Below are 27,207 nucleotides of genomic sequence, written 5' to 3'. Positions count from 1 at the left end.
AGTCTTAACCGATGTTTCTGCATGCATTCGAGTGGAGTCTTTTCATCTCCTGCTGCTAAAAGTGTCGATTGATGCGCGTTGCATTATGCAAAACTTTCCTATCCAACAAATCCATTCGTCCGTCCCAGTCCATTTTAACATTTTACTCATCTACATTTTCCGTTTCCCGTATTTTGAAATGTCACATTTTATGTTTCATCCTCTCTATACTTTGCGCTCTTGTGTTGTGTTTTGTTTGTTCCGCGAGAGACTTAATGTAATTACGTTACAGTCAGGGCCTACGTCAGTCTTTAGCAACGTTCCGAACATAATCTGTAACGTAAGACACATTTACAAAGCTGGTTTAATTGAGAACTGAAGCAGTAATCTCGGTAGCTGAAAACCTCAATGGCTTTTCGGCTGGAAGTGAGTATTCATTGCAAAGTCTTCAGTGGATCGCAGTATTGAAATCGTAAAAATTGCCAACATTTCAGAGGAACTTACTTTCTTCTCCTTCAAGGTAGCAATTTTGTTGAATCCGTATGAATGTATCTCCTATTTTTACTAAATATTCCATAAACTTCAACTCCATATTTGATTGGATTCTTTGAAGTCATCTCCGAGATTTAAAGTTAAATTGTTCTTTGAATTTACTCCTAAGTCTTCTGAATCTCAATTTCTCTTGCACAAAGTACTTATATGTATTTTAGGTATCCTGTTTTTTCTTGTTCTCCCTCTGTATGTTGCATCCAGCTTTGCTGATAGTTTCTGGTTTGTTTAATCTGTTCTTAGTTTGCAGTCTGCTTCGTATTTTATCATGTTGTAATCTGCGTTAAATTTACTTTCAAATGTATCGTAAAAATTGACTGTATACATTATATTCTTCAATCTGTCATTTTAATTACCAGAGCTTCAATTTAAGATACAAACTTGATTTGGTTGAAATAGTAAGAAGCCTTCGTGAAATACGTTTGCCTCCTCTGATTTTGGTCTTCAAATGTAATTACTCAATTTAAACTATGTTATACACATATTTATCTATGTAAGTATTTATCCATCTGTATTAAGGTATTTTACACCCAAATAAGAATTAATATTCGTATATTTGTTCTTCATATTGCACGGGGTTTCTCAGATTTAGAGTTAATTTTGAAACTTTAAATTCTTAGGCATTTGGTAGAACTCCTCTGACGAGAGCTGGGATTCGATACTTCGATCACTGTATTCGAGCATCGTAATACCACAATCTCCTTAAGTATGCACGTCCACTGTAAATAGGAAATATAATTTCTTGTTCTGTTTAATTCGCATTTATGACAGACCAGTTAGTGAAATTATCTTTAAATGATGCCTGTGTTAGTTTAGACGTACTAAAATAAGAGAAGAGAATGAAGGAAACAAAAGACAACAAGAGAAGCATTGAATTTCTCATTACACCGAAACAGATATTTATTATTTCGAGATCCCGGCTTATTCAATTCTTATGCTGTAAGAATGTAAAGCTTGTTTATTTCGTGGGATGTCAGAAATGCAGAATCTTTTAATCTTTCATTCTGTAGTGTCGTATTATCTTGACTTGAAACTGCCAAGGAAACTTAAATCTTCATGAATCACAAAACATTTCCTTCTAAACAGTGCACATTATTTTCATATTTGCAAGATTGGTACAGAAATATAACTTTGCACAAACACAGTCTCGATAGGCTTATTTCGATGACACACTTCCATCATCAGGGCAGCAAGGGTCTCTGAAGCACAATCACCTTCGTCCTCACTCTAGCATCATGGCTCCAGCTACTTGTCTTATTAACAGAACGTGGGCGAAACGTAGAAAATTAAAAACGTTCTCGTGAAATTAAATTGGTTAAACTCTATGCACTGCCATAAATCGTGTCTTAATCTGTCGAGGAGAAGCTGTGTCCCAGATTCCAAAGGAATTGCCTTGTGTTTCCTCTTGGCTATATCCAAGTCCACATCAAACAGACATTTTAGTAACTTTCGTAATGTTATGACGGCGATCACTTCGTGCTGGGGGCGTAGCCATTTGTAGTATTCTTGTAGTGTTGTCCTAAAACGAGGGAACATTCCTGGCAACGACAAGCTGTGACAGAATTCTGATTCCTTCTTGGTTCGTAATGTGAAATTCACTTAGCTGGCATGAGTTCCATCCCTGAAGATGAATATTGGCGTGTCTTTGAAACGTTAATATCTACCCAGGAATATACAAGTTATCACAACCCAGAACATCATCATCATCATGGACACCATCTATTTCTTAGAATTTTTTTTTCAATTCTTAAATCACCATACTATTGGACTCGCTATAACACATGTAGCTGAAGAATTATTTTTAAACAAACAAGGGTAAAAGACAGCCAATTACGTGTAAACGTGGACTTTGACGGTCATATAATATTGTAGTTTTGATTCAAGGAGAAATGTTCTTCTCTTCACCCGGTCAGATAAGGCCAGGATCACTGCAGAAGACAAGTTTTCGTTGTTAAAACGCAGAGGAACTAAGTAACATAGTAAGAAATAAACTTGGGACTCTAGTAGCTAGAGTTACACTTTACGTTACGGGTATCTGCCTCACTGAACCTAAACAGCTACCAAACATCTCTTTGCTGTATTGTGAACAGCAAGTTGGTTCCTTCGCCAGGAATACTGCGTCGTTACACGCTCGCAGAACATTTCCTTCTTGTGGTCATCTGGAAGACAGTAGTAAATCACGAAACTACTTTTGCATCAAGACTTTCTTCCTTGTCTATGCACAGTACTGTCGGGTTCCGTGTTGTACAAGGTTGTGTTATATTATGCTGTCTTATTTTGTTATGATGTGTTAAGTTGTTGTATTGTGTTATGGCACAATGCAGGTGTTTAAAATAAAGTGTTGAAGAAAATATATATATTTGTTTAAATCTTGTCAGTCTAATCACAATAAAATTCCATTAATTATTAAAATATTACCATAATTAACATTTAAATATTTAAAATATATTAAATGATGTTCTCTATCGAAATGTTCGATTTACATTAGATCATCACTTTTTACATGATGATCTAATGAAAATCGAACATTTCGATAGAGAACATCATTTAATATATTTTAAATATTTAAATGTTAATTGTGGTAATATTTTAATATTTAATGGAATTTTATTGTGATTAGACTGACAAGATTTAAACAAATATATATTTATCACAATATGACGCAACTTTATCATCTCAAAAATATATTTACCTAAGAAGGAATAAATAAGGAATGGAGGAAACTGTGTATTGTAATCTGGTACATTTAACGACACTAGTTCACCTGTATAAATTACATCACGTCGAATTGTAGGATTGTTCTGAATAATCGTGTAAAAAGGGTGTTAAAAGGAACTGACCGTGATTATTTTAAGGTAATAAATATCATTGGCCTGGAGAAATGAATAAAACCAGAAAATGTCAGTCAGGATAGCTGACATTCAAACCCAAGACTTACAGAATTGGAAGTGGGCTTTCTGGCTATTGCAGCGTGACTTTGTTCTAAACTTTTATAGGAAATTCAGGGTTGTCATATGGAAAGAGAAAAGAACAGTTTTTAACGTAAGATTCGCTCCGCAAAGGCTTCTCGTGTAAATTTAGAGTGTGGAATAAACGTCGAAACCATGGAGGGTTATGGATCCAAGTACGATACCTTAAAACTTCCCTTTTTGAAACAGCGAATAGTATAGATCGGCTAATCTCAGCTCAAACAATGACCGCCATTACCCCTAGGTGTGGGCAATACCGGTGAAAGCTGTTCCCTTAGTTAACACTTTCTAGAATATTTTTATTATGTTGAACGCATTACACTGCAGAGGTGTGCCCTTTACACTGAATTCCAGTGTATGTCAATTTTCAACTTAGCATAGCCCATACTTTTTTATCGTTCATTTTTTGGGTTTGCCGTCATTTACCGATTTCCCCCTAATCTTTGATCTTTCTACTTGACTTGATACCCGGGTCATGCGCTCGTCAGCTTCTCAGGGCGGCTCATCTTCTTCGTCTCTGTAGCGAAGAAGGCTGTGAGAAGTAAGAGAAACATTTCCCTCCTGTGACGTAGTGGTAAACATGTTTTTCATCAGACTACTTTTGTTTGAACCAGACTAGGGTTTGGAATAAAAGAATCAGTTTCCAATAGACAGCAGAAGGTGCAGCGAAAACAATAATGTGGATGGATGGTGAAATGGAAATATACACATGGGTGTGTGCGCTGTCTAGAAAAAGTACTAACTTCATTTTGTTGAGATAGTGTGTCAAGCGATCGAAACGCTAGTTAACGTGTGTTTAAAAACTTAGCATACTTTTTCATCTAAACCCCTGTAAGTACGATGGGATACACGAATCAACGTCATTTAATTGGCAATAATTATTAAACTATTAATCACACTTGTCCCTTACAGAATTTGTAGTATGTTCTTGAAATGACCAGAGCTAACAATACATGAATTAGAACAACATGGCATGTCTATTAAGTTCCGCACATATTTGAGCAGAAATGGTTTCCCCAGTACCTGTAACAGAAGTCCTTTTAGGTGCCTTTTAAATTCCCTTAGACCAGTGGTATTCAACCTGGGGTACGCGAAGACATCTTAGGGGGTATTTGAAATTTAAAAAAATATATGTTATTTTATGATGAACACTGAATAATCAGTAATGTAATTTATTTTAGATGTAGATTATATACTATCTATAACTTGAGTTATACACCAACAACTTTGGGGGTACAAAGTTGAAGAGAAATTACGAGGCGCGTCCCAAAAGTAAGTTTCCCACTCGTCCCACAGCTAGCAAACCTTATATTGAGCGAAGCGACTGTGCATACGTGATAGAGCAATGACGTAGCATGGCGCATGCACTAACGGTACTTCCCGCGTTCTCACAGTAGCATCGTTGCAGCTGTTGAAGATGGAGGTTCTTATTCCAGCTCCCGCCGACTGTGAAGTGCGGTCAGTGATAACGCTAGGCCGCACACGGCTCGACGGACAGCAAGTCTCCTGCAGGAGTTCAGCTGGGAGTTGTTTAATCATTCACCCTACAGCCCGGACCTCGCTCCCAGTGATTTCCATCTTTTCCTACACCTCAAGAAATTCCTGTCCGGTCAGCGTCAGCGTTTTGAGAATGACAGAGAGGCGGAGATGGTTGTCACACAGTGGTTCCAATCCCAGGCGGCAGACTTCTACGACACAGGTATTCAAAAGTTGGTCCCACGGTATGACCAATGTCTCAATTCCGGTGGCGAATATGTTGAAAAATAGCTGGACACTTGCTGTATCTGTTGCAATAAATATTTCCATGAAATTGTGTTTTGTTTCTGTAAACGGCCCCAGGGAAACTTACTTTTGGGACGCGCCTCGTATATCTGGGGGTACGCGAACAAAAAAGGTTGAATACCACTGCCTTAGACTACCCCCAAGTGCTTATTAATGCAGAAACTGCTAGCAGTGAAGTGCGGAGAACGTGGAGACCATGCGATCTTCGGAACCGTTACAGACACAACATTTCACAAACGATAGAGCCTCATATAAAAATACTATTAGGGTGCCCACAGTGTTAATATAGGGAATTCCGACAAATGCTTACATTTATTATCAATCTTTATTGCCAAAAAGCTCATCACGGGCGTAAACATTCTATACTTACCGTTAAATGTCATAGAAATATTATTAGCCTATCCCCAAACCCGTCTTTACTGAGACAGGAACCCAGCACAGTTTTAGGGTTTATGATCTTCGTTCCTGTAATTTCCTCGCCGAAACAAACAATTTTATTCTTTGCGCCTTTCCATCGTGCTTAGCTTCCGAGCTATTGTAACTATATTCATCGGGACTCGAACCCAGACAGTTTTGGTTCGTATAATCTCCTCTTCGAAGCAAATAACGTTGTGTCGGCGCCGCTCTCTTGCTTTGTTTAGTTTCCGAGCTCGTGATCCGATTTAGCGAAAATCGAACTCCGGAGACTTTAACCGGAGTTTTGTACCTCATGCCAAGTTTAATGCAAATCTGTATGCCTCTTCTTCAGCTGCAGGGGAACATGCAATCTTCAGACTCGTCGCTGCGAACACCTCAAATCTTACGAACATATAAATGCCTAAACTTATCCACAATTTCAATTTAACGTCTAAGATGATAGTATTTTTTTTGTTTATGTGGATAGTAACAAGAGTTTTCCAACTTTAATGTAATCTGAATTTCTTCTTAGCAATATTTTTCGAATTTGTACATAGTGTAACACGTATTCCATTTCTGATGGTATCGAGGTACGAGGAGCTCATTTAAGATACCTGCTGTGTCAACTGTTCCCAAAGGAAGAGAATGCCCGGATATGATCAACTGTTTGGATGCCCCAACTATGGGTTTCTTTCTAGAGATGGAAGGCTTTACTAAGAGACCCGATATTTTTATTGGTAAAACCATTAAGAACTAATCGATCAAAAGGGAAAACTGTTGGGGCGTAATTTCATTATCGTCGGGGCGGGAGGGTGGTTAAACCGGGACGAGTCTCGGAGAGAAGAGAAGTAGAAGTTCACTAAATGCTCTTCCAATACAACTCCGTTATCTGTTGAAGTTTCCTTCATTTTTAATATGAATGGGGAAAATATTATATTTGTCCCCTCAGAGCTGATGCATTCAGATGAAATCCAATATGCGGCAACTCATTTCTGAAAATAAATACAATCAAGGGATCTAGACCGTCATCGCTGTGATCGAGTCTGTCTTCGATTGTTGCCACTAAGAACGATCATCCTGATTGGTTTTTTTCTCTTTTGTGCTTTTCCTCAGTCTCTCCATCAGAATTCTTTTAAATATACCACGATTGCCTCTTTACGAACCTTACCGTTCATTTTCCTATGTTTTCGGTACTAAAGTATCTGTAGTTGAAAATTCATCGTTAAATAACGTTAAGGCTAAGTATGCATTGAGGTTTTTACAGTGTTGATTACAAGGTTTTCTGTCTTCTTTCTTCAGAGGTCCTTGCTGCTTCCATCATCAGAGCGATCGCCCTGATGATGGAGGCAGCAAGAACCTCTGAAGCATTGGTTAGCTTCTGCCACACTACACGAAGCTACAACCCAGAAGACAGACATCTACGTTGACACTCACAGCTTTATAACAATTTTTATAGACTTCCGTTGCAGTAACAAATTTATTTGTTGTTAGTAGCCTAATATGTTTGATTATTTATTGTTCTTCCGCAGTGCCCGACGGGAAACCGACCATCACCACGGCCCAGAACACCAGCGCCACGTCACTGCACATCAGCTGGCGCCCTCCGCACCGCGACACCATTCACGGCGAATTCCTTGGTTACCGCATCGAGTACCGACCTCGGGACCGTGGGCCAGAGGCTGTCAAGGAGATATACATCCGCGATTCGAACGTTGACGTGAGTGTTAAACAAATATGCGTCTTAGAACGCTGAATAGTAATGGTCCGCGGACTGGCATCAACCGCAAAGGATTTATTTTGTATGTTGTAGTATATTATTATGTAAATACGAGGTTTGGTTCTAGTAAGCATCTTAATACTTTATAAATTATATATTTGCTAGGAAATTAGCCACCGCCAGTTTTTCGTATGGAATGAGCGCTTACACTTGCAGATACATGAATGCAGTTTCAAAGATCGCGTCTTTATGGTTGAGAAGCGGCTATTAAGCAGATGTTCAAAATTTTGTGCCATATTTTTATTCGAATGACTCTTACAACAAAGTCTGTAACGGAAGATTACACACAACTCTCCAACTTTTGCCCTTACCACCTGTCGAATTCAGGAATATAAAAACGTGGATAAATTCTCCAAATGCGTTCAGTCTGATTCTGTATACCCTATTGGACTTGATTTTCGTCCGTTGCTGATTAAATTATATTAAATCAGGTAAAATTGTATTGTTTCATTAGACTCTGTAGCCACTTATTTTCCTCCTATCACAAACAGAATGCTCCATATCTTTTTTTTACAAATAGAACTTTTAGATCTTAGTCATTTGCGTATCTTATGACATATCGCCCTATAAATTATTTCACGATGCATAGGGTTTACGAAAATTTAAAGGTTTCTATAAGACCTTCGTGTCGAGTGTGGGCTGTACTGTTTGAATTGTGTGTAGATACCAAAGTTTCGGTGAAATGTACCGGCTTCATCCACAGAAATATGGAGAACGTATATTTCTCGGAAACTAAGACCAATATCAGCATCTTCCTATCATGAGAACCTCAAATCTCAGGACACTGAAGTTCTATGGTCTTCTGAATTGTAACACACTTTGTCTGGAAGGTGGTTACCATAATTTCGAAAAACTTATCGCTACTTTTTTATGTAGACCCAGGAGATGGAGAGAGTATAGCCATCCGGCCTCAATTCACACAATTTTAGTTGGTTAGTAGATCAGTTAAGTAACTAGAATGCCATTCAGTAATTAATTTACAGTGTAGAATAATTATATTTCATAAATCAATCCTCTTAAGTAAATGAGTCATGAGTGAACCGATGAGTTAAACTGGACACTAACAGAACTCGGAAAGCGACTCGGTGAGTCATTTGATAATCGATAAAACTATAATGTCTGGACAGAATTCATAACGAATGGATGAGTAAATTAATAGAATAGTCTGTCAATCGTTAATATATTCCAAACCCTGTAATAGAGATCAGTATCATATCAGTGGGCTGGTCGTTGTGCGAGATGTGTGAGGTAGACAACGCGATGCATTTTGGGATTTACGACTGGCGGACGATGCTTGTTTTTTTTTTAATGTATGCGGATTTAAAGAGATAATGTGTGACAAGGATCAGAAATAATCTCCAGAATCAAACGTTAAATCTAGATATGGAAGTAAGAAACTTTTTCATGTACCAGACTAATCGTTGGTTAGTCAGTTCCAAACCGCTGGTTAGTTTCCCCACCCAAACATTCAGCCGTCAGTAACAACTTCTGTTGCTCCTAACATGAGACTGACCATTCACGTCTTCTAGACTTACGAAACTTTTAACGTTAATTTGCCATGTCCACTGACTTTTCCTCTCGTTGTCATGGTGATATAAAACAATATCTCCTGCAGATCCCAGGCTCTCAGCAAAATGCTCTGAGTCCCTACAACACAGCTCTATTTTGGGTCTGACACTGTAAACAAGATAACATTAGTACAAACAGTGACCCGGATTATACGACATGGACATCCTGTCTCCGATCACCGATGTGTAATGTATTAAGTGAATGTGCAACCATAAGCATTTCCTTAATTTCGATACATAACTCATAGTTACTGTGGACAGAGATAAGACGGTTAGTTGAGGATTCTAGACTGTGTCAATGATGTTGAAGGACGTATAAATTATTTTAATCTTCAATTTTAAAGGGTTTTGACGACGGTAGTTTACACTTAAAATTATTCATTGTCAGGACTTTTTCCATCGTCTGTTCTTTAAAACCACAACGTTTCGGAGGCTGGTTCTGTGGTCCAGTGACGGAGACTAGCTCTATCTAAGGGACCCAACAGAGTAGGTACCTCTCACCTGAAGACGGAGACAGAACTAGCCTCCGAAACGTCGTGGTTTTAAAGAATAGACGATGGAGAAAGTCCTGACAATGAATAATTTTAAGTATTTTAATCTTGTTAACCATGTTAGCCCGGGTGACACTTTGAGAAACGAAAAATGAAAAGTGATCTGTCCTACTTTCGTGACTTAGTGGAACTCCATATGCTGGAACACAGATACAACGCATCGCTAGGTAGACGCCGCCAGCCCGGCGTTGTAGGCCAGATAGTTGTTGACGCTCGCGGCTAATGTAACAAAAACTGGCTGCCTGGAGCTGGCTAATGATGTATTTCATCTGATCGGTATTTATTTATTTATTCCAGTATATGGTTTACCACTGAATCACAACAGTAAGAACTCATTTTACGTGCGTTTTCTAAGTGATAGCCAGGCTAACACCGTTAATATAAATGCTCCGCCCCTGGCAATGTTCATAAATTATTTTGCACACAGTACATCAAATAAATAATGGCCATAGGAGATGCAGTGTCGGTCTTTCTGTCCGTGCGCATGTGTCACCTCAAAATCACTTAATTAGTTTAGATGAAATTCGGTATTAGAAATATACATTAACGCTTCTTGGGCGAATTTAAATCTGGTCCATGTTTGGTGGTCTTCGTTAAAGTTTTCCTATGGGAAATAGATGAATATACATGTATGATAATTCCGAAAAACGCTTCTGAGGTTGACTGTGTTAACGACAAATCCGACATGAAACACCGTTTGTCGAACGCACGTGTTTTTAGTATGAGGTCTGTGTGGAACAACTACACCAGTTGCACCATTACCCCCTCCTTTATAATGAAGAGACCAGATATATTACTCAGGAATCGTCCAAATACGAATAGTAACGAGACTTAAACATTTTAATGCTCAATAAAGCATGTAAGAAGAATCTAGTTTTAAATTTAGTTAAATGGAAGACTTTGTTCTTCTGATGAGTGGACTTTATAATACGATAATATTCGGTCCCAGAAGGTACTATTATTGGATTCTACAAGAATTCAGGATTAAGTCGTAAGTTAGCATTCACTGAACACTTATTCCAGAATTTAGTTATAAGTTGGCTTATACAAAGCCTGTCTCTATTTTATATCGCGTTTTATTGGTGTAATAAGGGTCTGTATGTGCCAGCACGTAGGAGCGATTCCTTTAGTGCTACGAGTATTTTATGCCTTATCTGTATTGTAGAAGCAAATTTGTGATAAGGCATGTAGAAGAGGATCACAGTGAAAAACTTACGCTGTTCCTCAGATTCTAATTGTTATCTCATTTTTATGAAATAACCACGGATGCGGTAAAACCTGATTTTCGGTGTGGCTCTATAGTCATTTGGCTAGCCTATATGTGGTCACAGTTACAGGAACTTGTAATATGGTTACCGTGTTTTTTACGACGCTCATGATAGGCTGCGCGTGGTGTTTCACGAGCTCTTAGAGTTATGTTATTATGATAAAACACTGTATTTTTATTCATATTAGCTATTTGTAATGAGAACTATGATTGAATTAATTCATTAAAAGTATAAATATATTTAATTCCGTTTTTGTTTAAATTAATTCTCGAAAATACTGAATTATGTAATTCTAATATTGATTTTTCAGCTTAAATGATAATAAATACCTTTATATATAAAATAGTAACACTTAATCCACCAAAGTAAAATAATCATACTTCATTTTGTTTAACCATTTTAAGCCGAAGCTCATCTAAATAATATTTAAGAATTGATTCCGTACCGTAAAGAAAACATACTTCGTTTCGCCAGGCATTATAGTTGCCATCTTCAGGTTTAATTTATAGTTGTAGGGCCCTTTTTGGAAGCCTTAAATAGAGCAAGCATTAGGATGCGATTTGGATTTAACGGTGCTTATTGGTGGAGCGAAAGAGCGAGCTGCTTCCTAGCCAATGGGAGAACAGAATGTAATTGAGGTAAAGTGGAGATTGAAGGAGTTTTGGTGACCGTGTTAATCGCTCTTTCGCTCCACCAATCAGCAGCATGCCAACTTAACACTCAGGCGGTACATCTGTTTGTAAACAAAATTAAAAAACTGGGCTCCTTACTCCACATCACGTAGTTAATTATTGCACTTTTCATCCGAGATCATTGTTTCTCAACAATATTGTCCGAGGTCATTATTGAGCAATAGTTTCGACAATGACTGGGGTTTTTGAACCATGTGTCTCAACAATTGGAACACGATTCCCATTGTCTCTCAACAATTACCCCTGATTTCGGGTAGCTTCCCTCGTATAAAAATGCCTCACAGACAGGTATGGACCGGTCCATAAAGTATTCTTCACTCATACTAGCGCCTAAGAACGAAAACCAAACGCGAGTCATGGAGCATAATTATATTCTGTTCCGTGGGTATGGCTCTGCCATAAATTAGGTAAAGTGTGCTTGGAGTTCAACCTCATTCTGTTTGTATTGTTTAAACAATCAGAAATAACGAGTGTAGTTGGGTTGACTGTAAACTATTCATGTCGGTATGTGTACAGACCCATACACCGTTGTGCGTATAAGACTTACGCCCAAAGTCAGCTAACTTGTGAATTACCAAATCAGTCCTCCTTAAAATATTCATTCACCACAGCTGCTGCTACTTCTTCTTCCCATCTGTTTGAACCAGCGGCCCACTCTGAGGCTAAATTATTTGATTCCTCCGTCTATTCCTAGATCGACCAAGATCTCGTTTGCTGTCGGGATTACAAAATAATTTTTTACGCTGACGTTACTTTCTGTTGTCTTCAAATTAGTGTATGATATTTACTACCCTTGTCTTTTTATGTCTTCATTCCCATTTTACCTATCCTTGTCACTCAATATAGCTATCACAATCAATGAACAAAATGGCGAACAGTTCGGATTTCGCAAAACACTCACCATATAACACTAATGTTCAGTCCATTTTATAATTAAAATATTTTTTAATTAAAAGAGAAATTTCAATTTATACAGAGAGTTTATACCAAGTAAATAAACTGTTTTAATGCAGTATCGGGATTATTAGTATGGCGTATGATTACTGTATTTTAAAGATCATACAGCTGGTTCAGTTTCTTTTATTTTTATATTTGTACTAAATTTGTTCTAACACTGAGGCAAGAATATAGACTGGATGTATTTGGTACAATGTGCGGAAGAGAAAATTTTAATCTACGAGATACGTACAATAACAGAACAGCTGCATACTGTCCGCGAGAGCAAAGTAAATACCTGTGACGTATTAAGAAAGTGACGTACGCATGCGTAAACCCCTCCCTCCCCCCACCATTCCTGGTTCTTTTTCTTTAATACAAAATATTTCTCACGCGTGTCTGTTGCTTTCTGCTTCTACGCTGTTTGTAGTATCTTTATTCATTTCGTTTTATTGTCATTATTTTATAATAGTTCCAGTGTTATGAAGTATTGCCCATAAAGTTTACAGCTAACTAAAATACGCACGACGTATTTTGGTCTCCTAGTAATGCAGCACGTAACTTCGCAGGCCGCATACGTCACAGAAATTTACAGTCAACAGACAGCAGCTTCTACTATCACTCATTTCGTTATGGTGACTAAAACAGCGGATAATATGCTGAGACTTGTAGCATGACGAGACATAAGAAACGATGATAACAGTTTTATTGGAAACTTCGAAGGATTCGATGTACGTTGTTTTTGGTGCAGCAAAATAAATTGAAAGGAAACTCCTTGGAATTGAATGAACAATTAGATTTAAACGCAGAACAGGTTACAGGACGTTTGTTTATATGTCTTTATGGTTTTTGTTACCATTCAGTGCCTGTGGCAACTGAACAGATTTTAGTGAACAGATTGGATTTCAGTTACGTTCTACCTCATGATTTTCTTTTTGTAGGTCAGACTGTCTGGACTTACCATTCACATTTTCTAGCGATGAAACTCAAATACACCTTCGCCTGCAGAAAATTGTTTCGGCTACACTGTAGACACCGCAAGAACGCAGGAACGATTCTAACACAATTATATACTATCTGGAGCGATTTTAGAAAATCGACGCCCGGTGTCACGACGCTTATACTTACGACGCCTGCAAATAACTTAAAATTGACAGCAAAAAGTTCCCAGATGATATTGAATCCCCAAGTACAAAACCTACGCCGAGCGTCGCGACGCCTAGTGACGCGATCAAAAGACGCCAAAAGAGGCATATAACTAGAAGACGTTCGAAATAATACTAGAAAAACGACGCCAAAGGTAGCGACGCCTTCGAAGGACGAAATTTTACCAAAGACAGCGCCCCAACCTAACTAAAATAATCCTACCCATCATAACGTAACCTAACCCAACCTAACTTAACCAAACCTAACCTAACCTAACCAAACCTACCCTACATCACCAAAATCCCTCTTTCACATTCTTTCACTCTCCTCTGCTGTCTTCTCTTGGCCAAGCGTCGCGACGCCGAATATCACGATGCCGTCAAGAGACGCCAAATTTATTGCGGAAAAGTCTCCTGATTGAATTTGAGACATACCAGAATACAGACGCCTGCCATTTCGACGCCACCGCAAAAACGCAGGAACGATTCTAAGACGATTATAATCTAATCTGGAGCGATTTTATAAAATCGACGCCCGGCGTCGCGACGCTTATAATTACGACGCCTGCAAATAACTTAAAATTGACAGCAAAAATTAACAGATGATATTGAATCCTCAAATACAAAACCGACGCCGAGCGTCGCGACGCCTAGTTACGCCATCAAAAGACGCCAAAAGAGGCATAACTATGAGATGACGCCGAAATAATACTAGGAAAACGACGCCAAAGGTAGAGACGCTTTCGAATGACGAAATTTTACCAAAGACAGCGCCCCAACCTAACCTAACCTAAAATAATCCTACCCAACATAACCTAACCCAACCTAACCTAACCTAACTTAACCAAACCTAACCTAATCTAATCTAACCTAACCTACCCTACATCACCAAAATCCCCCTTTCACATTAATTCACTCTCCTCCGCTGTCTTCTCTTGGCCAAGCGTCGCGACGCCGAACATCACGATGCCGTCAAGAGACGCCAAATTTATTGCGGAAAAGTCTCCTAATTGAATTTTAGACATACCAGAATACAGACGCCGAGCGTCGCGACGCCTGCCATTTCGACGCCACCGCAAGAATGTAGGAACGATTCTAAGACGATTATAATACTATCTGGAGCGATTTTAGAAAATCTACGCCCGGCGTCGCGACGCTTATACTTACGACGCCTGCAAATAACTTAAAATGACAGCAAAAATTCCCAGATGATATTGAATCCTCAAGCACAAAACCGACGCCGAGCGTCGCGACGCCTAGTGATACCATCAAAGGACGCCAAAAGATGCATATAACTATGAGATGACGTTCGAAATAATACTAGAAAAACGACGCCAAAGGTAACGACGCTTTCGAAGGACGAAATTTTACCAAAGACAGCCCCAACCTAACCTAACCTAAAATAATCCAACCCAACATAACCTAACCTAACCTAACTTAGCCAAACCTAACCTAACCTAACCTACACCACCAAAATCCCTCTTTCACATTCTTTCTCTCTCTGCTGTCTTCTCTTGGCCAAGCGTCGCGACCCCGAACATCACGATGCCCTCAAGAGACGCCAAATTTATTGCGGAAAGTCTCCTGATTGAATTTGAGACATACCAGAATACCGACGCCGAACGTCGCGACGCCAGCCATTTCGACGCCACCGGAAGAACGCAGGAACGATTATATTACTATCTGGAGCGATTTTAGAAAATCGACGCCCGGCGTCGCGACGCTTATACTTTGACGCCTGCAAATAATTTAAAATTGACAGCAAAAATTCACAGATGATATTGAATCCTCAAATACAAAACCGACGCCGAGCGTCGCGAAGCCTAGTGACGCGATCAAAAGACGTCAAAAGAGGCATAACTATGAGATGACGTTCGAAATATTACTAGAAAAACGACGCCAAAGGTAGAGACGCTTTCGAATGACGAAATTTTACCAAAGACAGCGCCCCAACCTAACCTAACCTAAAATAATCCTACCCAACATAACCTAACCCAACCTAACCTAACTTAACCAAACCTAACCTAACCTAACCTACCCTACATCACCAAAATCCCTCTTTCACATTCTTTCACTCTCCTCTGCTGTCTTCTCTTGGCCAAGCGTCGCGACGCTGAACATCACGATGCCGTCAAGAGACGCCAAATTTATTGCGGAAAAGTCTCCTAATTGAATTTTAGACATACCAGAATACAGACGCCGAGCGTCGCGACGCCTGCCATTTCGACGCCACCGCAAAAACGCAGGAACGATTCTAAGACGATTATAATACTATCTGGAGCGATTTTAGAAAATCGACGTCCGGCGTCGCGACGCTTATACTAACGACGCCTGCAAATAACTTAAAATTGACAGCAAAAATTCCCAGATGATATTGAATCTTCAAGTACAAAACCGACACCGAGCGTCGCGACGCCTAGTGACGCCATCAAAGGACGCCAAAACAGGCATATAACTACGAGATGACGTTCGAAATAATACTAGAAAAACGACGCCAAAGGTAACGACGCTTTCGAAGGAAGAAATTTTACCAAAGACAGCGCCCCAACCTAACCTAAAATAATCCAACCAAACATAACCTAACTTAACCCTACGTAACCTAACCTAACCTAACCTAACCTACATCACCAAAATCCCTCTTTCACTTTCTTTCTGTCTCCTCTGCTGTCTTCTCTTGGCCAAACGTCGCGACGCCGAACATCACGATGCCCTCAAGAGTCGCCAAATTTAGTGCTGAAAAGTCTGCTGATTGAGCTGGAGACATACCAGAATACCGACGCTGAGCGTCGGCACGGCGCTACCATGTCCGAGACACGAACTCGTCTAGGTAATAGTAAGAATTTAGTCTATCGTAAAGATAAAACAACTCATCACTATTGCAACGTCTCCCTGTCTTTACTCACGACATCCAAATTTAGTTTCAGACTAAATTTTGACTAATTTACAAACCCGTAACAATTCGTTTATCTTGGTTTTATCATCACCAATACATTCTCTCTTAAAACTGTTCACAACTCCATTAATAAACTTTATATTTCTAACGAGCTGCGACGACACACCTAATTAGTGTTAGGGAAGGGTAAGACTAATGCGTGTGTTGGAAGAAGGAGGTCGGTTAATCGTAGTTCGTATCCAACATGGCGAACAAATAAGCGCATCCGAACGCATCCAATCGCTAGTAACGGAATAAATGTCTGCTCGCTGAGGGTGGAAACGTGTTGAGGGGTTGGGGGTTAATGTAAGGGGTGAGACATTGTTGTTGGCATCAAACAGAACCCCTAGGCTTCATTGTTGTTCGCTTTGCTCTTTTCACAGGGATATTAGTGTCTATTTAAAGCAACAAACTGTTCATAATGAACAAAACTCAGGACGACGTCACTCTGTACATGAATAATACAGCGTAGGAAGCGGCTCTGTCATTACGTCTGTTTGCTCCGACAAGGGTGGAACTTGCTTTTTAATTGCAACACGTGACCTCCGATTGTGTCATTTTGTTAAAAAGTTCTCTTGGGCGTGAATTTTGCAGATCTACAGGAGTCACTGCATATTCTTGTACCAAATTGGAAGCTGCGGATTGTCGAATTGGAAAAAAAAATAAGCCTGTTCCTTTTTCATTGGTAATGGAAGTGAGAATCTAACCTGCGAAATAGGATTATTTGTTTTCGGAAACGTTTAGTTAACGTTCTTAATGGACCGAAAATCTGCGTTAAAACACTTATGTAATACATTAAACCCAACAAATTGGTGTAGTGGTAACGTTATAAATTTGTATCCGAGAGATGCCTGTTTTGACCTGGTCCCCTGATTGAGGATTTACATATTTTTCCTCAGTCATTCTCAGCCGAATACCGGCATATTACATTAGGGCACAACATGTTATTGTATTTCCTCGTTTAAGCGTTCTTATCTTATCTATTTTGTCTCTAAATTATAAACTTGAAGTTCTTATTTCGACCGTTACACCCAGCTGTCCTTAGGAGATCAGTTTGCCTTGTTAACTGGCATGGTTTTCAAATGTATTTGGTAAAAGTTTGTATCATCATTGTAGTGAAATAAGTGACGTGGTGGTGGTACATAATGAATGATTGTTTATAGCCTGGGTTTCTTATTACAAGACGGACAGAATAATCTGTATTTCACACGTCTAGTAAGAATTGACTTTTGTAATGTCAGAAAAACGTGACTTTTCATAGGTTTTGGAGCCCTTTCTCAACTTGATCGCGCCTTAGACACAGACGGCAGCATTGAATCCCCGTATGTGTGAATGCTTGCCGAAGAAATTAGTGAGACAGAAAATAGAAGTAAGAGATGTAATTTAAAGATAAATATAAAGATGAAAGAAGTAGAGTAAATTAGAAAAAAATAAACAATATTATAATTTTGTGTTCTTTCGTGTACTCTGATATTCCAAAGGTTTTCATTCTGTCCGCATCACGTATTTCGTTGTGGGTAATTTTTATGATCCCAATTTTTGTATCAATCTCGCAGTAATTTGATCCCACGTTATGGTTGGGCAACAGTGAGTTTCAGGCTTGGACGGGCCCGTGCGCTATACTTTTCTCACGCTAGGGCGTAAAAAGACACTTAAAAATCATGGAGGCTTGTGGAACATTTCACAGAAAACCAGCAATTTTCTTTTTGTCATGTACCCAGTGATGACTGTATCTTAGGAGTTTTTTCAGATATACCCTGACCATTATCTGGTTTCAGTAAATTGAAAGCATCGCCTCCACTTTTAATCTTGCGCCGCGAATTTTCTCACAAATCATTTTCCTGTAGCCGCACCCTTTCGTCGTTACTTGCGTTGCATGTGTTAATGGACGTTGATCAATAAACTAATGTTCTGTGTACAAAAGAAACGGAGGATGACAATTTTTTTGTGAGAAAGAGTTCTGGTCCAATGTCCCTAGTGACTACTAAACCCCTCCTCCCCTACCATCGTCATATTCTGGAGAACCATTCTGATGCGAACCACGCTCCACTTACTAGCAAACCATTCCCTTCCTCAGGGTGGAAACGTCTAAACTACTTTCCCAGCTACCCAGAATTCCACTGAACATTAAAAATATTAAACATTAAATTACCAATATTTGTTACGGTCTTAGATCGCAGCTGCTAACAGTTTTATAGAATAAATAGGTGTCATAATACACACTGGTATAATTCTTTATTAGAGATTATTTATATGCGGTCCTGCAGCTCCACTGCACGTCTTGTTGAGTGATTATTATCGTGACTAGGATAACCGGAGTTCAGGCCCCCTATCCGGAAGTCGACGGACTTGACTGAGTGTTTCCCTACCGGGTCTGTCATCTTTCATAGCCATTCTCGAGTTTCATGCTATGTAGACTGTGCACTTGAGAATAATTTTTTAATGTGTCAATTAAATTTAAAACAAATCTATTGGGAATGTTGTTTAACGATGTCATTATCAATTGGATCAGATGTTATGAGTTTTCCTAAATCTGTCCATGAGAATGCGGGAATATTAAATTGACATAAATTAAATTACTTAACTATTCAGCATTCATACCCAGGTTCTGAACTCATGATGCTCTATGTAGATGTAGCTTTTGCTGTTGAATCATTGCTGTTAAATAACGTAAGAACCGATATCTGATTATGATCTTAAACTTCTTCGTTTATTTCAGATTACTCGCACATTTGATTGCTTTTAGAATGCTGGTGTATTTTGTATTTGTTTAACACCTTGAACATAGCAGAATTGGTTGTAGAGATTATAGTGGGCTGTCTGTTGTTTATAACAGAGATGACTTTCCATTGTACGCTTTCTCTTCCTGCTTTGGATGATTCGTTCACCACAATATCGAAAACGTTGCTCGTTATAGCACCCATTTTCGTTTGCAAAGTCCTTGTGATAGTTAACCTAATTATAAAATATTAAACAATGGTTTTTTTTGTTGAGCCGAAAAGTGACGTGTGTTTTATTTATTGCGTCATTCAATTAAAGTTTCTTGTGAGGACCATTCATTACATCCAGAATATTATTCGTACGTAAAAGCAACACGCTACCAACGTTCTTACTGACTACGTACGATTTGTGATCATAGACCAGGCTATTATAGTAGTCGAAGTCTTTGGTGTAGGTCTATGTCTCTCATTGTGATTTGGTCGTAGAACAATTTTTTTTAGACTCGGTAAGTACCATGTTTGGTACAAACATGTCGAATTGTACGCACATATTTTTATGACAAAATAAATCAATATAATTAAGAAAAATATCGGAGACACCTTTGATTCTTACTGTAACAAATATAAGGATGACCGTCTTCTGGGATGTTACACCGTAGTCTGGTAGGAGTTTACCATCGTCCTGATGATAGAATCACAAATTACTGCATTATTTAGAATGCATGATGTCTAAGGCACGGTCAGGCAACCCCGTTGACGTCTTGCTTTTGAAACAGCGTCGTTAAATGACCTAATAGCCGATATCAAATAAAATCAGTCCCTTTGTTTCTTCGTGCGGTATAGTCTGTTTAGATGATGTTCTATCATTTATAAATTATGCCACTTTTTGAACGTACTGCCGATATGATTCTTTTATGTGGGTCCCATGTGTTAAAGTTGTGAAACACGGGGCGATTTAAAGGGGATGGATGTAAGATACAACGAAGCAGTTTGTTGGCGACTTGTATGAAATGGGTTAAAGGGGAATCTCGTATATAATGTTACTGTTTGGAATTATTTAGCGTTTTCAATATTCTATTCTTTTTTGTTCTAGAATTCTACGTGTCTTTGATCAAAATATTGCTTTACTCTTAGTAATAATTACCCAAGAAGACTTTACTCGAAAAAAACAGCGAGAACTTGTCTAAGGGTTTTCTATTGAATTTAATTTTATTGTCACATCAGATACTTGCCAGTTGTATTTCTTGTAAATAACCTAAAACCACTTTACCCGTTGAGCGTATTTTAGTAGTAACAAATTATAATTAACTTTAAATTGGAATGGATTAATGATGGCTGTTTTCATTTATATCGATAACAATTTTCGAAGTACGATTAAATTACCGGACATTGTTTTGTTGATTGGACGGTATTTTCAAACAAATTGCATGTTTGATTTAAACGGATAACGAAAAGCATGGCATTCGTTTAATTTGGTTATGTCGAGTTTTAATGAACTCAACTTTCCCACATTCTACATCATACCCTGCATCGAAGATGGCTGTCGTCTGAGTTTTACACGGTGCTACAACCCAGAAGACAGCCATCTTCGGACTCACCGCCATGTAAACCTCAAATCCAACATACGCTACTTCTACGTAAAAATATTAATCATCTTACACAACAACGGCTGTACCACTTATTGATTTTTACTGTGATCTGTGGTTGTAGTTTTTGCTGTAGCAGTTTAACTTATCTGCAAGACGAATTCATTCGCAGGACTTAACAATCAACGAGTGTGAGTGTGTCCTGCAAAATGATTGAGAAGCGAACAAACTGTGTGCGTTATATAGGTTTTAGTATTTCCGATACAAAACAATTTGCCGGCTCTGCTTTTATGTTTTTAACTTCGTTTGCGAAATGAAAACAAAACACAAAGGAAAAAGGGTGGGTGTCTAGTACAGGGCTGCATTCAGTTTTTGCATTGTCCACTTAACATGTTCTAGAGGCGAGAAATCGATTTCAATACATAATAAAAAATTCTCTCTTGGTTATTGAAAACAAATCATATTGGTGTATAACATCCCCATTTGCCAGATATTGTGCATACGAAATTGAGTTGGAATGTATGCATTTACGAGAGAGTCTGTACACTAACTAAACGTAAGCATTTATGATGAAATCGCTTACTGTTACAATCGAGAACAAAATGTATGGTTTAAACGTAATTACGATTATGTAGAGTAAGTGACGGGTGCTGGTGTACAGACTTGGTACTTGGAGTATTAAACCTCCCCCCGCTCTTTCGTCACCTAACCTAACCTAACCTAACACTAACCTAACTTAACCTAACCTAACCTAACACTAACCTAACCGTGTACGTACATCAAAAATTATTCGTATCAGCCCTCTGTGTTTCATAAGCAGCGGTACTGCTTATTTTATTACCAAGTATTTGGTTACGTACTAGAGAACTCTGATTCAGACGTCTTAATATTTATACACAAAGTATAAAATGCAATTAATTCACTCGTGAAAAGTGATCCATTCATTAAAAATCCGTATTAAATTAATTACTAAAATTTTCCTCTTAAAACGTTGCATACCGTGCAGTGTTGAATATCTAGAATATAAAATTTTCCTGTCAATAGCCGAACTTTTTGGCGAGCCTCGAATACCTGATCTCATAAATACTAAGCAGGGCAAATAATCACTACAACATGATTTTCGATATTTATTACACTCATTTGCGTATATATGCGTTAATATGTCTGCTGTTATAGTATTTGAAAATATTAGCGGTATATTTTCTTATTTATGCGTTGCAGATCCTTTGGCGAGTTGTGGAATGTAATTGCTGGTGGATGGGGGTTAAATTTTCTCGGTGCTTGCGTAGGAGCACCCACGAAGCGTGAAATGGTTCCCTCCTTGCCATGAGGCCTGTTTATCGTCGCGTTCCAATATCCTCTGCAACAGCAAGGGCCTTCGGGTAAACCAGCTGAACGCAGAAGAATAATGAAATGATTTGTGCTGTATACAAGCTAAATGTAATTGGTGCGCTCCGCATCAAGTCCGGAGCGTAAAACAGTGATGGAGATGATGCAAAATGTCGCTATATCATGAGATGAGATGGAATGGGAGGCAGGGGAGGTCTCTAACGCAGTGCAGAGATTATGATACGAAAGCGATGGTTCTACAAGTGGGGAAAAACTGGCTGGCTTCTACTTCCTACGGCGAAATCGTGATGAGTAAAGGTTAAATCCAATCACATAAAGTAATTTGCTCTATATAGGGAATGGTATGCTGTCCTATCACTGTCAACCCCTCTCATTTACACCCGAAGGGGAATTTAATATGTCTCAGGTAAGGTTGTCCAATATTATTTGAGATATTACTTTTTTGTTGTATACTGAAATTTTATATTTGTAATCGAACTGTTCATTTTCTCGTTCTGCTTATTACATATAATTTTGCCCGTTGTTTCCGTTGCAAAGGAACAGTTCGTATTATTCTTCATTTTAAAAAGATTTATTCTGAAATGTGCACAAACAAACATGAAATCCAGTTTAATAGAATTTGAGGTTTTCATGAAGATCTGTCTTCTGGGATTTGGCGTCGTGTATTCTGGTAGATGTTTACCGACATTTCAGATTTGCTTGCTGCTTCCATCATCAGGGCGAGAATGATTAAACCAAAGGAATGAAGTGAATCGGACAAGTAGCATACTTATGTGGAAACAAGAAATTCATGAAAAATTTTATGAAAAGAAGCTAAGTGGGAAATTTTACCCGGGAGTCCTTGGCCTGTAGCGAAAGATACTAAAGTATATTTAATGATTTGTGAATGGTGTGGACTGCATTCAGCTGGCTTTGGGTAAGCCACTGGCAGCCTTTATTGAACATTGCAATTAACTTCCGGTTTCATAATAAATGCTGGGTGTTTCTCACCAGCTGAACAACTATGTACTTTTTGAGAAAGACCCCGAACCATGGAATTTATCGGTTGATCTGGTCGGTAGGTAGGTTAGTAATTACCTAGACAGCTTATTTCCAAACCACCAAAACTATGTGGTCTAGTACTTCGAAGGGAGGATATTAATTAAAAGTGCTGTAAAATTAAGGATCACTAAAATACAAGTATCTGAATCAGAGTTATAGATTGAAAAATGTATTATGTAACTACAAACTTCGTGTTCTCCAATTTTATTAGGTTAGTAAAGTCGATATTACGACGGGATATGAATATAACGCTTGGGGAAGAGAAGAGAAATTTATAAAGTATTTTGATTAGAGACTTCTTGGAAACCGACCGCTTGGAAGAGCGAGACAATGTGAGTCGAACATTAAGAAGTATTTTAAACATATTTTCTTGAGCATGGAAGATGGTATTAATATAAGCAGCTGAGGATAGTGTCTACTTTTGTTCCTTTACCACCCATCTATCTATATAACAAGCAAGTGTTGTTGATTGGTGGTTTTAAAAATTTGAGTCGTAAGCGCACCTTTCCAGTTTAACGGGAACTGACTGTTGAGAGAAGAGCATGGATTTACGTGGCCTTGTCCTTCTATTACAAAGTGAGGCAGACTTTTCAATAATTATTTTCAATAATAATTACAGAAGGTAAAGAATCTTTACAAAACTACAAATTTTGTTTCACCAAATGTAGTTTAAGCCATAGTGCGTAATTAATTACCATATATACGGGTTTCTCATAAGTAATACACACATTAGAATGGATCATTAGCTGACTGGCCTATTAGTGTACTAATAATTAATACTAGTAAGTAGCTCTGTTATGCAATTACACACAGAGGTGTTAGTTCTGCTTGTTTGCGACAGTTACATGAGAGGACGACTAATGAGCAAGCTGACCGCCAGACACCTTAGTTTATGCTAAATATCTGTCTTGCATATTGTATATTGTTCCGTGTTACGCATTATCATGCATTGTTTGGCAAAGGATTTTAAAGTTTATGAAGTATGCTGACCCACTTAAGACGCGAAGAGTCTCTGTCTTCTTTGCTGAATTGTTCTACTTAAATTTTCCTTTTTGTTTCGTAAAATAAAGCCACATTTGCTTCTCGTTGCAAGCTGGCATGCTGACTGTCGCTGCATCATAATTCACTTGTTTGCTTTCACAGCGTGATAGGTCATGTCTTGCCTTTGCGTCTTACCGGAGTTGTACGAATGGGGTGACGCACTCGCAGTGTCGTTTGAGAGTTGTAGCATAAGGTCGATATACAGACGACATTGAGTGAGTGTTTTTTTTTAAGTTGTGATGTTTCTTGTTGGTTTGGATCTGAAGTTGATGTGAGACAACCAAACTGAATAGATTACACTGCGGATTTATGCACGGTATGTTTTGCTGATTAAACAGAAATATTTGTTACTAACATTGTCAAAAGATACGTTAGCCAAATGCGGGAAAGTACATATTTTAACTCCACAGAGCTAAAGTGGTACAAGACAAATTATTTCAGTGGTGTATAAAATGAGGTTTCTCTGTTATACCAAATGGAAAATGTAGGGTAATTTGATGTGCTTTGATCGATCGGTCACCCAGGTTCTACCGACTTGTCTATCGAATGGCTATGTCTAGGACACCGGAAGAATAAATATAAAGAAATGGTATTCCAGTGAGAAGCCATCTTACCCGTTGAGGCTTACCAATTGAAGAACCCAAACTGCAAAGAGAGCTAAAACACGGCTGTTCCGGATGAGGTAATCCCGGAATGTCATAGAACATAGCTGTCACATCACAAGTTGCTCTTTTTACCGGCAACACGACCGAATAAAACAATTGGATAGTTTAAGATGGAACTTAGTGAGTTATACAGGTTCTCCAATGTTAGAATAGTGAAATCTAGATGTTCTTATGGGATAATCATTTAATACTGATCGAATATACTAGAAATAACTACAGAATTTTTATTGTCGAGACATCTTCCAGAACAGATCATAAAAGACAATGGGAGAAAGTAGAACATTGAAACGAATCTATCAGAAGAATGTTTTGAGACTGCGAGTTGGATAAAACTGGTCCAAGATCATGTCTAATGGCAAGCTGTCGTTTGGTTAATCTTAAACCTTCTTCTGATTGTTTTAGAAGGTCAATTACGACGTCCGTAAAGGCTCTGGGGCCAACTCTGTTCGATCTCCAGGGTTACTGCATGCTGTCGTTCTGGGGTTAGAATAACCGGAACCTGAGTCTGGTTTTTCTCCTCCATACAGTACTGAGGTTTCGAATGCACCTCATAAACGTCGTTAAGCGTTTATCAAACTACACTACGCAGTGTCCCAGAAGACAACTTTATACTCGCATCCGTGAAACTGAAATCTCGCCTATTATGTATTTTTTTTATTTCGTGCAAAGTTCGCGTTGAAAGAAAGTTTCTTCTCAGCTGAAATTTTAGGTTTTTAAGTTCTGTCGAAAGAAGTTGATTTATAGGTACTAAAATGCACATGTTACATAATATCGAATGACAGGGTTATTGGAATCTGGGACTTGCAGAACTCAATGCAGGATCACTTAAGTGTGGAGATCGAATTAAAATGCAACTTGAATATGATTATATAGAATAGCTTATGTAATATACCATCTAATCTACTGAATAATAAATAGAAAATAACAGCCACCTTGAAACGCCACTGATTCTTACAGTCTGAATCTGTTAGTTTACTTAACATTGCGTGTTGTTTTAATGTTAAAACGTTTAGTGCTAACTCATTTACAAAAGTTAAATAACATTTTGCACGTATAAAATAAATAATGCACAGCGTCTTTCTTATGTTTAAATCCCAAAAGACCGGGCTATGTTCTTTGGCATTATTCTCATTTCTAAGCCGTACGGACAATATTCTTTAGGGATTCAAAATAGCGATACTAATAAGAAATCCCTTTATACTGAACAGAACGGTAATTGACATGCGCTCTGCAACGAGGAATTGAGCTTAAACTAAGCCTCTCAACACACTTCACATTATTTAAATTGATTTTACCCATTTTATTTGATATTGCACTCAACTTAATTCAGCATCTTCCCTTTTTCTGGGGTTCAGGTCTTTGTAGGGCTCTTTCTTTGTGTTCCCGAAGCATTCTGTTGTAAAGAGTAGTCTAAATTCATGAACTCGGTAGAAGTAAAATGGGATTACTTTCTCTTCTCTCATGAGCTGGATATTAATACATATGGCATGTGTATTCGATATTTTATAATTTTTAAGACCTCTAACTAGATTATTAGTTACATGTGCATTTACATCTAGTTTTGTATATGAACAAGACCTCTGCGTCGTTTATGTTTATCTTCTAAACAAATTCGAATTAACCCGTGCAGTATGTAAACAGTTTTTGTACAACCAAAGTGTCAGAAGTGTTACCAGTATGAAAATTACCGCGATAAGATTTGCAGGGATACTCCTGCTCACCCGTAGACCCCGCAGCGAGATTACGGCGATGCATTCATAGAGCTAATGATAAATTTAGAATGGCTCTCTCCTGGGATACAGCTCCATGTAGTCTGGTATAAATTGAGCTGTGTTTCAGAGCGATCGTAGAATGTGTTGAAAGCGCATTGAATATCTAATACGTACTAAATGGATTTAGTGTTTTGTTTTACTTTACGACTGCTGTATTCGAAGAGGCTGAGTAGACACCAGATTTGGTATTGAAGACGTGGCGAAAATAAAATGATTGCTCTTGTCCTGAACTGAATTTCGATCATCCAGCCTGTAAGTTTGTCACTTTACAGATATCTATCGTGATTCATAGTGGTTATTTTTGTGGGAGTTTGGACAATCGTAAAGATTTTTCGCTACAAGACAACACAGACATAATTTTTGCGAGCGAGATGTGAATATCATATAGGAAAATTTCAGTAAAAATCTACGCATATTTAATCTCGTCACACTAGTTGGAGGTGAGTGGTCAGATTATGGATTCTGCCCATTTGTCCCTGGGGAGAAAG

General features: G+C 38.4%; 1 protein-coding gene across 6 annotated transcripts in view; it reads left to right on the top strand.

Moving 5' to 3' along the window:
* Ptp99A (Protein tyrosine phosphatase 99A) overlaps positions 1-27,207 on the top strand; it is a 726,502-nt gene that overhangs the window by 610,896 nt on the left and 88,399 nt on the right. For all 6 annotated transcript variants that reach the window (XM_022062028.2, XM_022062027.2, XM_022062032.2 and 3 more), the window contains one exon: positions 7,205-7,392. In XM_022062028.2, coding sequence (XP_021917720.1) covers positions 7,205-7,392 — 188 coding nt within the window. The remainder of the gene's footprint in view (positions 1-7,204; positions 7,393-27,207) is intronic.

The sequence above is a fragment of the Zootermopsis nevadensis genome, unplaced genomic scaffold (genome assembly GCF_977971745.1).
Source record: "Zootermopsis nevadensis isolate Lab colony 2312 unplaced genomic scaffold, Znev_1.0 Znev_ptg000025l, whole genome shotgun sequence".
In the NCBI taxonomy this organism is placed as follows: Eukaryota; Metazoa; Arthropoda; class Insecta; order Blattodea; family Termopsidae; genus Zootermopsis; species Zootermopsis nevadensis.
Note: the sequence above shows the minus strand (reverse complement) of the source record. Positions and strands in the feature narration are given on the sequence as shown.